Below are 12,777 nucleotides of genomic sequence, written 5' to 3'. Positions count from 1 at the left end.
TATATACAAGTACCTAAGCAGTAATGAGATTATCGAATGTTACTTCTGTAGCCTTTATGGAACCATCAGCATATCCAATCAAACACCATGTCTCCTTGTAAAATCTAATCCACCTGCGTCTTGTACCTTCCGAGGTGCAAGATGGATTGACTGTATTGAATTTTGGTATACATGTCATAGCAGAAATTTTGACCTTTGTGCTATTCTCTGGAAGTGATGCATTTCCATATGGATTATCGTCGATGAGTACTTGTCCTCTTTCCTTCAATATGCTTGCTAACACTTTGTTACCATTTATATCAAAAACTACCGTTCTTCCGGACCAACTAGCAGCTATCAATAAATTATCGACTTGCTGGATATGGGATACTTTGTTGATTGGGATATTTACCATCTCTGAATGGATGGTGCTGTCATCAACGACAACATCTTTCGAAGAAACATTGTTATGACTTTCCGTATTAATATTTGGTGTATGAAGGCCAAGCGAAGAGTTTGTAGATGAGCTAATGACTTTGCCGAGGTCTTTCCCAACCGTTAAATCCAGTACAGGTTCTGGATAATTAGCAGAAGAAATGTATACGATATGCAATCCCTGTGTAAGGCGTAGCCCAATAACAAAACCAGATTCAAATCCAAGGTATATGATTCCTTCGTATATAATAAATTTCATTGTAGTTCCTAGTTTATCAAACTTCATTGTTGATGGATCAACGAGACCTGAAATGACCTCGTAAAGAGATAGTGCTCTATGAATTCTCTTTAAGGATTTAGAATCTCTAAGATCAAATTCATAAATGTCAATTGTTTCTGAATCTTGCGTGTTACAGCACCATAGCCTATAGTTATTCGTATCCACTTGTTCTACAGCAGTGTTAGCAAAGTTCAAAGTATTAACCGGTATTTCGTATATTAATTCCAACTCAGGTAGGGAATAGTCAGGGAACCCTTCTTTCGTGGTCAATGTCGATGGAAACTTAAGAATCCTTAACGTATGGTCTTTGCTAGTTGCAATTATTAGATCGTTCAGCTGTTGAAATGAAACTATTTGTCCCCTGCAGGTATATTTGTAGTAAGGCTTCCTACTCAACAGATTCCAAACTAAAATAGAACCCTTTTCATCTCCACTAATCAAAGTCGGCACATCCTGCTCATCGTTCCAATGCAGTAGACTAGTCACTCCACAAGTGTGATACCGTAGCGTGAATGGCATGACAATGTTGCTGACTTTCAATCCTTTATGGTTCGATGCACATTTTCACATTGTCGAAAGATTAAGCCAAATGCTATATCGCCATTAATTGATGATTATTATAAAAATTACACTAAGCTATAATACTTAGAAAACAAAAGAGAATAGATAAATGTGAGGACCATCGCCTATCTATCTCAACTTCTTTTTGTGTGTGCTGCTAATGAGTTTCTAACCATTACGCAACTCTTTGTATTTATGATCCAATCTACTAATTCATCTTCATCATTAGCTTTTAGTTTTAGCCTTTGGTTGAAAGTGATTACTGCGAATAAAGGATCTTTACTGTCCACTTCAATACAGTCAACTACATTCTCCATTGGAACAGAATACCTACAGTCACCAGTCTTGATCGAATAAAGTTTTAAAGACCTATTTGTAAGTTCACATTTATAGGATTTCCATTTCCTTCCAGTTAGAGATCTTTTATTCTTGGCATGTATTACACCGGATTGAATTAGATGCGAAGGTTTTAAGGCGTCATAAAACTCGAAAAACTTCTTGTCTTCTTCGACAACTCCGTTATTAATAGATTTTATATCAGAAGTGGAATTGGTATCTTTATTTTCTTTAACGACTTGAGTTGTTTTCTGTATCCCATGTTCATCAGCTTGTTCCCCTTCAATTTGTTCGTCATCGGATTCTGCAATCTCAAGGTCAGATTCAGAGCCATAATTGTTCAAGTGTGGTAATAACTCGTTGATGGACTGTACCCAACTACGGATTACATCTGCATCTGGAGATTTGAATCGTAAAGTCATCCCCTTCGTGAAGATATCAAGCTTGTTATCCCCGTACGCTCTGCATCCCAAAATATCTTGTATCGGAATAACTTTCTCGGCAACCCTCTCAGACTCATCCTTATAATAACTGAATTGCGTCTTCCTTAAGACGCACCAGTACTTGTGATTGTATTTCGTCTTCTTGACACTCCAATTAGTCCAGTTCTTTGCCAATTGTTTCGTGGATGAAATAGACTTCGAGACGGTGGGTTTTTTTACAAGATATGACGAATAAATAATCTCTTCATTATCTTCGAAGGTTTGTTGTCCCATTTCTTCTTGCAGAGACAACTGTCTAGTACTATGATATTGATTTCGCCGTTTTCCTTGTAAAAATGATGATTTCCAGGCGGCACGATCGGCCAGTGGTCATTGTAATTTGTTGTCGTTTTTGTTTAATCGTTTAGGATTCGTGCCAAGTTCCTTTCTTTATACAAATAATCCTTTGTTTCGAAAATATATGGAAATGGATCATGCAGGAAACACAAGAAACCGATATCCTGAATACAAAAATGAACGCTGATGAAAGTATGTAGATCTTCACTACTACCTGCTCGGTTAGGATGAGTACTTGAACATAGTGTTGGTATTCTCTGGAAAATCGGATTCAAGAAAGGTAACGTTTTTATTCAAATCATAAATTCTATATAATGAATTGTGAATCGCTAGATTTATGTATAAGTTAGAAACGCCAGGATAATTTATTGACAATATATGTTTGCCAACAATAGAATATTGGGAAATACTACTCTTGCTATCTATTACGGTTCGGATCTGATGATATTCTGATTGATGAAGCTCTTTTGAGGCCAGGCAATTGAGTTGAACTGCTAGATGGAGGCGTTTGTTTGTTTGATGGTATTGAGAAGCCAGTAGGAGTTCCATAAAAACTTGTCCTCTTTTGACCACTAGTTTTCCTCTTGGGATTTCTTAATTGTGGGATAGACGCTTTGGGTTGTTCTTGAATGGTAATACCTTCTGCTTGTGCTTGTGATTTGTATTCTTTCAATAAAGCTTGCGCTTCTCTTAACGAAGATTGCCAACTATCAAGCCTTAGTTCTTTGATATTATCTTCTATTTGCTCAGATGCATGTTTTTTAAAGGATTCTTGAGCACTGTCTAGTGACTCTAGTTTATTTTGTATCTTTTCATCGATTGCCAATACTTCCTTCGTCTTAGATTCCAACTGTTTGGTCATGGATTGTTTCAAAGACATTAGATCATTTCGTAAAGTGCTTGTTTCGTTCGTGAAAAACTGTTTATAAGATTGGTGTGCATCGACGATAGCTTCATATTGAATTTTATACAGAGTCGATTGTTCCGTAAGCTTTTCGTTTTCGAGTGATAGTTTCTTAACGGTTTCTTCTAACTCAAGATTTTTTTTGGCTGCATCTTCATTGAACACAGTTTGTTTCTTCAAAGAACTCTCCAATTCATTCATTCTATTAGTTTTCCTATCTAGTATTGCATTTAGGTTCATATTTTCTGTCTGCAGTCTCGAGATGGTCTCCAATTGTTTATTCTGTTTCTTCCCAGAAGATTCCAATTCATTCACTAATTGATGGCATTGAGACGTCATTTTAAGATTCGTACTCGTCAGCTCGTCTATCTGCTTGTGTAGTGATTCTATTACTCTACTGGTAGAGTATTTTCCCGGTGTGTATGCACCTAGCTTGGACGGACTCTCCTGATTCTCTAGGTTCGTAATAAAATGGCCATGGTTGATATTGAATTTGCTTGAATTCACACCTTTCGTAGGAGTCAAGAACTCTTGTGCTTCCGTCATCTTCATCCACAGTCGGTCCTAGATATTACTTCCAACGATTCTGGAACTTTAACTGAATGCTTCTGTCATTCTAAGTTGCGTGTGTCTTAATATTAACGTATTTGTTTCAGTTCGATATCGTTTTTTTTTCTTGAAATGTAAACAATGATCGTTTTAATGATCTACTACGAATAGTACTTCGAGAGAGACTGCACAAGAAGAAACTGGGCTCGATTCACCCATTTATAATGAAGCTAGCTCTATTGAAGGTATAATCACAGAGGTGGATTTCTAATTTACAGATTAACGAAGAAGAAGGTAAATAAGAGTGTATGTAACTAAACTAAGATGTACAAATATCCAAGTATCTGCCGATTGCGTTTTATAATAGCCCATTCTGAAGAAAACGCTCTACATTCCCCCAGAAAATTGCTTGGCCATTTCTTGCATACTTGGATCTTGCATCATTCCCATGATATCTTGCATGTTTGGCATACCACCTCCAGATCCTTTCATCATACTCATCATCTTGTTCATCATACCAGGATTCTGTCTCATACGCTGTTGAGCCTGTTGCATCATTTGTGGAGAGATATTTGGCATACCAGGGATTGATGGCATACCAGGGATAGAAGGCATACCTGCCTTTGGTGGCATTCCGCCTTTTGTTGGGAGTCCTCCCATTTGTTTAGTTGTTTGCGCCATTCTTGCCATCATCTGTTGTTGCATTAAAAGCATTTCAATATCAAATACCGTTGTTCCGGAACCCTTTGCCACTCTTACCAACCTACTAGGTTCATCGATGAAGATTCTACCGTCCGATTCAAGTTCCTTCTTGGTCATTGAATCAAAAATATACACCATTGTCTTCATTTTCTTTGAAGTTTCCTCTTCTGAGAATTGGTTAAGCATATTCCCCATACCAGGAATCATATTCGCGATGTTTGATAGGGGACCCATCTTCATTATTGTTTGCATCTGGTTCTTGAAATCAAGTAGAGTGAATTTACCCTGTTGGATATTCTCTAAAGTATTCTTTGCATCATCTTGGTCAGATACTGTTTGGAAACGTTCCATCAAAGATTCGATGTCACCAATTCCGAGAAGCTTAGAAACAAACGACTTGGGAGAGAACTTTTCAAAGTCATGGATGTGTTCACCAGTACCAATAAAGATAATTGGAGTATTTGTGGATGCTACAGCTGAGATTGCACCACCACCTCTTGCATGACCATCCATCTTAGTTAAAATAATGGAACCGAAATCTGCACTTTCTTTGAAAGCCTTAGATTGATGTTCTGCGGCTTGACCAATGGATGCATCAAGAACCATAATTGTCTGTTTTGGTTTGACAGCTTGCGATATTTCAACCATTTCTTGGAATAGAGAATCTTCCTGTTGATGTCTACCAGAGGTATCGACGATTATAATTTCAAACTTTTCCTTCTTGAACTTGTCCACACCATCTTTTGCAACTTTGACTGGATTAGGTTCTGTATAAGAGCCGTAGAATGGAATCTTGGCCTTGATGGCATTTTGTTTCAACTGATCAAATGCACCGGCACGGAAAGTATCAGCACAAACTAAACCAACTTTGTAACCACGTTTTGAGTAATACACCGCTAGCTTTGTACAAGAAGTGGTCTTACCAGAACCTTGTAAACCAACAAACATGATAACGTTGCTCTGTCTCTTCTTAGGTTGAAATGGAGAGGTCACTTCACAGTCCACCAAGTTACAAAGTTCGTCAAATACAGTCTTTTGGATTAGTTTCTTCGTTTGAGCGTTTGTAAATTTGGCATTAACGTTAGCATTGGATAACAAAGTGTTCTTGATGTTTTCACGAAGTCTAGAAACCAACCTAATGTTTACATCATTTTCTAACAATGCAGTAGCAATTTCCTTGAGCATCGATTGGACAGTAGTCTCATAATCGGTTTGCTCATTAGAAATCGCATTCGTCACTGCATTATTGATACGTTTTCCTAAATCAGCTAACACCATATTGACGGAATACTAAACGTTACTATGCCCCGTAATATCGGTAATGCAGACTTTCGTATGCCACCAAACCTGTACTGAACAATTTCTCTGCCTATGTTGTTTTTAGATCTTCTGCTCTTCATCATTTAGGTCAAAACTTTTTTCAAATTCGAGGTTTTCATGTTCGTGCAGAAGACATGAAAGATCCTTTAAGGAATACATAAATTGAAATAAGAAATGAAGTTTAAATACTTGTTGTGGCCCTTGTCTTATGGGCTGACGAGTCTTTCAGGTATTATACTTTGAGGAGGAGGTATATCTCCTAATGTACCAATGAGTGTTCAGTTCATAGTCTTGTTTAGGGACGATGATGACAATAAAGATGATTCATGTAAGCTTTTGTTGTATCATGATTTAACAGCGCATATGTTATCTACCAATGAAAAGGAGCAGAAGATTGGAATTATCAAGGGCATGTGGCGTTTCAGTAATGAATTTAGCCAAAGCAATGATTATTGTCATGTTGAGCTAGATTCTTATAGTATGCTTGTGCTAGAGGTTGAGCCTTCGTATTATCTTGCGCTTGGATTTGAAAATACGCATAACAGTCAATGGCCAAAATATAAGGTACGATTGAGTCAGTGTTACCAGTTCTTCGCGATGCAACATGGTAAGATGCAAGATATTGAGGATAAAACTTTGAGTGGGTTATTAAATGAGCATTTTATTCCATTTTGGGATGAGATCAATTTGATCCCTGATTATTTCCTGATGCAGGACATCAACACTGCCATCGATGATAAAATGTTCCCTTGTTGTCAATTTGCAGACGCCTTGAACTCTATCAGCGAAGTTAAAGATTGGCAGAATTACCTCAAGAACAATGTCTTATTGTCGGAGGAGAACTATTTGAATATAAAAGATGTTTGTGTATATCATCTACCGAAAAACAACAAGAATACTAAAGAGTACGGTTTTATTACGAATTTTGATCCGCAATTCAAAAGCTTGCCAACGCTATCTAACTGGCTAGTTGGCATAGATTCGATGTATGGTACAGTTTCCTCGCATGGATTGGCTGGGACAATGTCATTGACGGAAACAGAACAACAGATTGAATTGGACGCAGAAGAAGCTCATCATGAACAGCCTCCAAATATCAAGACTGTATGGGACAATGTTACTTTGCCAATCACTTTCACTATGGACGCTCTTAAAGATATTGGACAATTAACAGGAGTTTCAAATTCTCTTTCTTTGTTCACGAATATGAAACCAAGTTGGAATCTCTGGTCTTCTAGTTCAGAAAATGGCGCCGGCTCGGCAAAATTAGACGATAAGGATGAATACAGTTGGCTTATATCCCCGTTGAACCCCTCCTTTCTTCCGAAAGTTTATCAAATGAGAAAGTTCTACCTCCAGTTTGATGATTGGAGCCAGTATAACATTCTATTTTGGAAGTTCAAAGATGTTATAGTTGCTGTAATAGTAGATCCCAGCTTCAAGAAGATAAGTGAAGAAAGCTTTTTGATGAAATTACAGGAAGAATTGTGGAATGGTATATCGCTATTCTACGAAAACACAGGATTCGAAAAGAGACAGTGTTCTTTCGATTATACCATTTTATTCAAAGAAGAAGGCAAATATTACAGTTCTATACCGCGCTGGAAAAATGGCCTTGACGAAAGTGACACTGCTCTAAAGTTAGTAATCAAAGGGCTTGATGAAACACTACAGTTTCTTACAAACAATGCCAATCGAAAAAGCTCCGTCGCCACTGTTACAGAAGTCGGGCATGACATGTCGTTAACTGACCACCCAATACCATCTGATCCTTCCAAAGGTGAAGATGGTACTGAAAAGACTGATAAAAGCGAGAGTTCGATTTTCAGCAAGTTGAACGAGTCGCAGTTGGTGGAATTGAATAAAGAGCTTATGGTAATTTTAGGAACTCGAAGCCTTACCGTTTGGTACAAAGACGCCAATACGAAGGAAAGAATGCTGAAACTAAATAATGGCTTGATGGTATATCTATTAGAAAATAATAGGAAATTGGTACTTATCATTAAAAATTGGTTCATAGATTCGCAGCAAAAGACAAAATCCAAAAGAAGCACTGATATGATAGAAAGTCTTGGAAAAGATGTGAGCACATGGTGGAACAGAATCAAAGACCATGAACCTTTGTAGAAATTTTTTTTTAAACGACTCCACTTCCATTACGTGACGCGGTTGCTACTCCAACGGTCTGTTTAGGTATCACAGATATCACCGGATATCAAGTCATGAAGCAGAAGTTGGATTTGTTTGTTATGTCGTAACCCGGAGGATGCAGATCTAGTGGTTCTCAATGACGGTTCTATGATCTGAGGCGGCGGAACCCCTAATAGATTTTGATAAGCATTAGTCGCAGTATCTGATTTGGCTTCCCTTAATGATGATGTGTTTGAAGTAATGCTATCAACACTCTGTAACTTATTGCAGACGGCCTCAGGCAGATAATTATACCATTTTTCATCGGCGTTTCCCATTGACATACCTGTCGATAAAGATGAAGACCGACACCTTGCTTCCGTGGTGCATTCAATATGTTGCTGTTTACCGTTTATTTGTCCGAAATCGAATATATTAGCCAGCTTCCACAGCTGAAGTCTCTTGCACTCGTTTCTCTGAACTGGAGTGTTAGAGCATTTACATCCCGGTATCAGCTTCGGTTGGTTTGATTTCTTTTTGCCATTATAGATCTTTTTACTCACTTTATAATTCATTGATTCAAATATTTCGTTGATGTCTTGGATGGTTTGATCCATCTTACTATTCTGTCTAGATTCCCAATCCTCATACCGACTAAGGTTAGATTGTATCTTGGCGTACCTGGTAACATTATCATTCATTGTAACAGCTGCAAATTGTCTGCTCTCACCTTCGCCGTTGGTCTGATTCCTTAACAATCTTTCAGTACCAAACATTTCTTGGCATAATCAAAACCAATACGGTTTATTAGCCCCATTATATATTCATTTATACTCGCAGAATCATCCTATCTTTATACCGATATCTAATGAAAAACTGCACCGTGCTATCATGCCAGGTCGAAGAATCTGGCACTATCAAGACAGGGAATGATGTCGATTAGCCTACAATCATCGCAATGAAACGAATTGAATGTCAAGAAAGAAAAAGATAGTGTTAGAAAGTCCCGCCTGGGAGGACCCTCTGTCCCTACTAAAAGAAGCATACAAGATAAACTGACAAAAAGCCTCCACACAAACTCACATTTAAAAATATCTTGATCGGCAGACTTTCCCGATTTCCTCATTGGCATCCCAAATCTCCGCCAATGACTCTGTATCACATGTATCGAACAGCACCCGTGAGATAAATGGACAACTACGAACGGTTCATTCTCTTTTATCGATATTGTATATCAGAATCAATTCTCTATCTATAATCTGTGTATCTTCGGATAATAGATGGGCCTCAGATGCGACAAGAGACAAAATTAGGCGAAAAAAGGCAAAAAGTGAAAAAAAAGCTGCCAAAATCACGCTGGAGATCAGCACACAGCGATTGGTGTTGATTAATGGTATGCAGCCACCTGGTAGCATGGCCCTAGGCTACTTCCCGCTACGTAGAGAATCGGTAAATGCGGTGTGTGTATGTACGTGGAATTGTACTGAGGTACAGGCAGACTTTTTTTGATCAATCTCTGTAGGCTTTAACATTCACGTGTGATATCATTTATCCAAATGCGGTTAGTGAAGATATTCCGGATATATATGGAGAGAAGTTACAATTGGCGATGGCTTAAGTTTAGGATAGAGACTACATGTGTTTCCCATATCGATAGGTTACGCGAAGTCAGTTTTTTGGGCCATACGTAATTGAGATTATACCTCATAATATTTCCTCTGGTTCCTTTAGTAACTGCGGTAGAAAGACCAGAGATAACTGCTGGAGTAAGAAAAGTAGTGATTTATGAACGATACGGAAATATGGCTGGAAGATGCTTCTGGTTACATATATACCTAGAGTTAGGGAAGTGGATTGGTGTGGCTATAGCGGTTTCAGAATTCGTAGCAGTCTTATCATTTCTGTAAGAGTCTTCATGGCAACGTAGCTTATTAGTTAGTGAGTATCTATCTATTCACAGCCATTCCATAGTCATGAATGGGAGTAAGAATGATGATTATGGGTTATGACTGTCGTAGTATGAAGAGAAGATAAGATGGGGAATCAAGCTTTTGATTTGTCCGTTATCACATACCAGAGTCATAGCGGGATACTTTCTAATTCTGGGCTGTCGAAAAAGATATGAAACCATCGATTGCTATTTTTTCATGGCCAGTTCTTCTAGATTGCACCAGTTATCGGTTCGAGACCAAGGATATGATTCAAGAGATGCATTACTTCCTTTCGGACGTAAAGGAGAGGGAAGCCAGATGATTATCAATATCGTCTCGCCCTTGGCTTTGTCCTCTATTCTCGTGAACGATTTTTGTCATAGATAAGATACTGCCACATGCCGGAAAAGAAAAGGGTACTAGATTAAAAACACCCGACTATTGTTCCGGCCAACCATTCAACTGGTCGATTCAGCAATATCTCTAATCCACAGGCACCAGCCAAGTTGCTGGAATTTGTAGTTCAAAACTCGCTGACACAATGATTTGGTGGTTTCCTTTTCACAAAGATTCTCAGTATACACAATATTATAATAAAAAATACTAAACGGTCAGAGACTAAATAGTAAAATGTCCATCTAACTCGGTTCTGCAGTGTACTGTGCGTGGTGACGTCGCAGGTTTGCCGATAATTTTGAGTCAAGTATACGCAAGACCGTCAGAGTATCAATGCGTACTTATGGATTTCCAACTGATGTTCGCCAAAAAAAAAAAAAAAAAAAATTTAAGGTGTACATAATCCAACAAGGCTATTTTTGTTAACAGCTGTCATCTTTACAACTGTGAGAAGGAGAATACTAACCAGTAAGGTCGACCAATTCATTTCTCAGCAACTAGCTTAGCTTAGAGTATTTCGCATATGCTCCAACTAAATCAACAAATCGATCTGTTGTTTTGAGAAAGGATTGCTGTAGTACCACGACTTAACACAATGGAGTCATCCGGAATGAATCGAACTAGGAGTTTCCAGAACTGTAGGGAGACAGAAATTCCAGGGTACAATGATTGTCCTAGTTTCATTTATCCGGGCGCTGCCAGTATAGCACCAAAGAGAATTGTGTCCCAAAGTGTGGACACCTCAGGGAATACAAGGATGGCAACAGTACCACCTCCAAGTATGAAGCGTAAAGTTAGTGAAAAACTAAGAAGTACAGAAAGTCTCGACACTTCCATCGTAGCGTTGAGCAAACAGGAATTGTCTGATAAATATCAATGGATCACATCGTTACCGAGTAACTTACAAGATAAGGAATTTTCCTTTTATAAAACTAAGGTGGATAAGGTTCTAGAAAATGTATTGGAAAACGAGGGCACAAGATATGCGTTGAGTGAAATATTCGCCAACTTGAACGATTCAAAACGGGTTACAGATTTAATTACAAAATGGATGCTGTCGGATATGTCGGTGAATTCGTGGTGTCCTTCTTTCCGTAAATTGATCGAAAATGCACAGATATGATATTTTAACTGGGGGAAGGGTTTCAGATTATAGAGCTTAAATTTAAATTGATCTTTTAGAGCATTGATCTCGTCGTTTTGTTTATAACAACTAAATTACAGATTAGATAAAAACCATTAGATAACATACACAAACAGAAAAAAAATTAATAATGAACGTGAAAGAAGGATGAAGATACCTTCTATTCTCATTTCTTTTCAAGTATTTGGTGTTATTCATATGTTATGTGTGAATTGCACGATGCGATGCTCCCTGGAGAAAATATTCAACCATGAATATATTAGCTATGCCTTATGAGGTTTATTTGATTCCTTTCGAACTGTATCGTATTGAACATTAGAAGATTGTCGAAGTTTTTTCTGATTTTTCGGTAGATGTTAATGATACTACTATTTTGATACGTCATATCAATTAATCTACATTCTCTTTCTCTTACCGACGGTGGCTTGGAAACCGGTCTTGATGGAGGAAACGGATCTAGTAGAACCGCAACTCTTACAAACCAAGAAGAACAATCTGTTCGATTGTTCCTTCTTCAATACGGTATTGATACTCTTACAAGTCTTACAGGTGACATATTCCAGAATATACCTTCTTAATAGATTTTCCATTTGCTTTGGCAAGAACTTACCCTTGATGACCAATCTCTTTTGACCGTCAACAGAACCTGAGGTACCCAATTCCGCAAATAGATACTGGATTACATGTTCTGGGGATCTTTGTAATTTTTCACTAATTTCTTGGATGTTCGCAAATATAGTCTTCTTACCATCTCTTTGACAGATTGGTGGAGGGATCTTGAACTTTGGACCTGATCTATCACCGGCCAATTCAGGATTATTTGTGTTCAAAATCTTAAAGAAACGAGACAATAGGTCTTGGTATGGTAGGCCAACATCTTGTTGAATGCTAGAATCGATTTCAGTTGGAGTGGCCTCCTTGGCAATATCATCGACTGAAATACCTGCTTGTTCTAATTGCTTCTCAAAGTCATCCACACTGCTCTCGGCAGCAGCAGCCTTCTTCTTCTTTTTCTTCAACTTCAATTCGCCTAGAGCATCTGAAATGTCGTCCACTTGCTTCTCAGTGGTTTCTTCACCTTCCTTGCTCTTCTTCTTCTTCTTCTTCAAACCAGCAAAAAGATCATCTGTTCCCTCGGTGGAAGCAGCAATCAGTTCTTCCGGAACTACCTTCTTGCTCTTCTTCTTCTTCATCGTTGGATCGAATCCTAAGTCGGCCGCAACATCAGTCATCGTTGAGTATCTTTGTATCTTCTCGCTTCTTGCTAATCTCCTTAGTAATAACGGAAAGGGCCTTGAACTTTACACGAACTAGACTCTTGCCAACAGATT

At 38.2% G+C, this 12,777-nt stretch overlaps 8 protein-coding genes across 8 annotated transcripts; 2 read left to right on the top strand and 6 right to left on the bottom strand.

Moving 5' to 3' along the window:
• Positions 1 to 13: 13 nt before the first annotated feature.
• ASA1 (Asa1p) lies at positions 14 to 1,213 on the bottom strand (the record flags this gene model as incomplete). Its single annotated transcript, XM_453467.1, has 1 exon — positions 14 to 1,213. The coding sequence occupies one exon, from the start codon at positions 1,211 to 1,213 to the stop codon at positions 14 to 16; it is 1,200 nt and encodes a 399-aa protein (XP_453467.1).
• A 176-nt stretch (positions 1,214 to 1,389) lies between these two features.
• Positions 1,390 to 2,307, bottom strand: OPY1 (Opy1p; the record flags this gene model as incomplete). The annotated part of the gene is made up of 1 exon (XM_453466.1): positions 1,390 to 2,307. The coding sequence occupies one exon, from the start codon at positions 2,305 to 2,307 to the stop codon at positions 1,390 to 1,392; it is 918 nt and encodes a 305-aa protein (XP_453466.1).
• Positions 2,308 to 2,788: 481 nt separating this feature from the next.
• SHE3 (She3p) lies at positions 2,789 to 3,826 on the bottom strand (the record flags this gene model as incomplete). Its single annotated transcript, XM_453465.1, has 1 exon — positions 2,789 to 3,826. One exon carries the CDS (start codon positions 3,824 to 3,826, stop codon positions 2,789 to 2,791), a length of 1,038 nt encoding a protein of 345 aa, XP_453465.1.
• A 384-nt stretch (positions 3,827 to 4,210) lies between these two features.
• Positions 4,211 to 5,803, bottom strand: SRP54 (RNA-binding signal recognition particle subunit SRP54; the record flags this gene model as incomplete). The annotated part of the gene is made up of 1 exon (XM_453464.1): positions 4,211 to 5,803. One exon carries the CDS (start codon positions 5,801 to 5,803, stop codon positions 4,211 to 4,213), a length of 1,593 nt encoding a protein of 530 aa, XP_453464.1.
• Positions 5,804 to 6,115: 312 nt separating this feature from the next.
• CCZ1 (Ccz1p) lies at positions 6,116 to 7,972 on the top strand (the record flags this gene model as incomplete). Its single annotated transcript, XM_453463.1, has 1 exon — positions 6,116 to 7,972. One exon carries the CDS (start codon positions 6,116 to 6,118, stop codon positions 7,970 to 7,972), a length of 1,857 nt encoding a protein of 618 aa, XP_453463.1.
• Positions 7,973 to 8,034: 62 nt separating this feature from the next.
• On the bottom strand, positions 8,035 to 8,751 carry KLLA0_D08976g (uncharacterized protein; the record flags this gene model as incomplete). The annotated part of the gene is made up of 1 exon (XM_453462.1): positions 8,035 to 8,751. The coding sequence occupies one exon, from the start codon at positions 8,749 to 8,751 to the stop codon at positions 8,035 to 8,037; it is 717 nt and encodes a 238-aa protein (XP_453462.1).
• Positions 8,752 to 10,897: 2,146 nt separating this feature from the next.
• ADD37 (Add37p) lies at positions 10,898 to 11,425 on the top strand (the record flags this gene model as incomplete). Its single annotated transcript, XM_453461.1, has 1 exon — positions 10,898 to 11,425. One exon carries the CDS (start codon positions 10,898 to 10,900, stop codon positions 11,423 to 11,425), a length of 528 nt encoding a protein of 175 aa, XP_453461.1.
• Positions 11,426 to 11,841: 416 nt separating this feature from the next.
• SUI3 (translation initiation factor eIF2 subunit beta) lies at positions 11,842 to 12,678 on the bottom strand (the record flags this gene model as incomplete). Its single annotated transcript, XM_453460.1, has 1 exon — positions 11,842 to 12,678. One exon carries the CDS (start codon positions 12,676 to 12,678, stop codon positions 11,842 to 11,844), a length of 837 nt encoding a protein of 278 aa, XP_453460.1.
• Positions 12,679 to 12,777: the final 99 nt, after the last annotated feature.

The sequence above is a fragment of the Kluyveromyces lactis genome (assembly GCF_000002515.2).
Source record: "Kluyveromyces lactis strain NRRL Y-1140 chromosome D complete sequence".
Taxonomy (NCBI): domain Eukaryota; kingdom Fungi; phylum Ascomycota; class Saccharomycetes; order Saccharomycetales; family Saccharomycetaceae; genus Kluyveromyces; species Kluyveromyces lactis.
The sequence above is the reverse complement of the archived record's forward strand: the minus strand, read 5'-3'. Positions and strand labels throughout refer to the sequence as shown.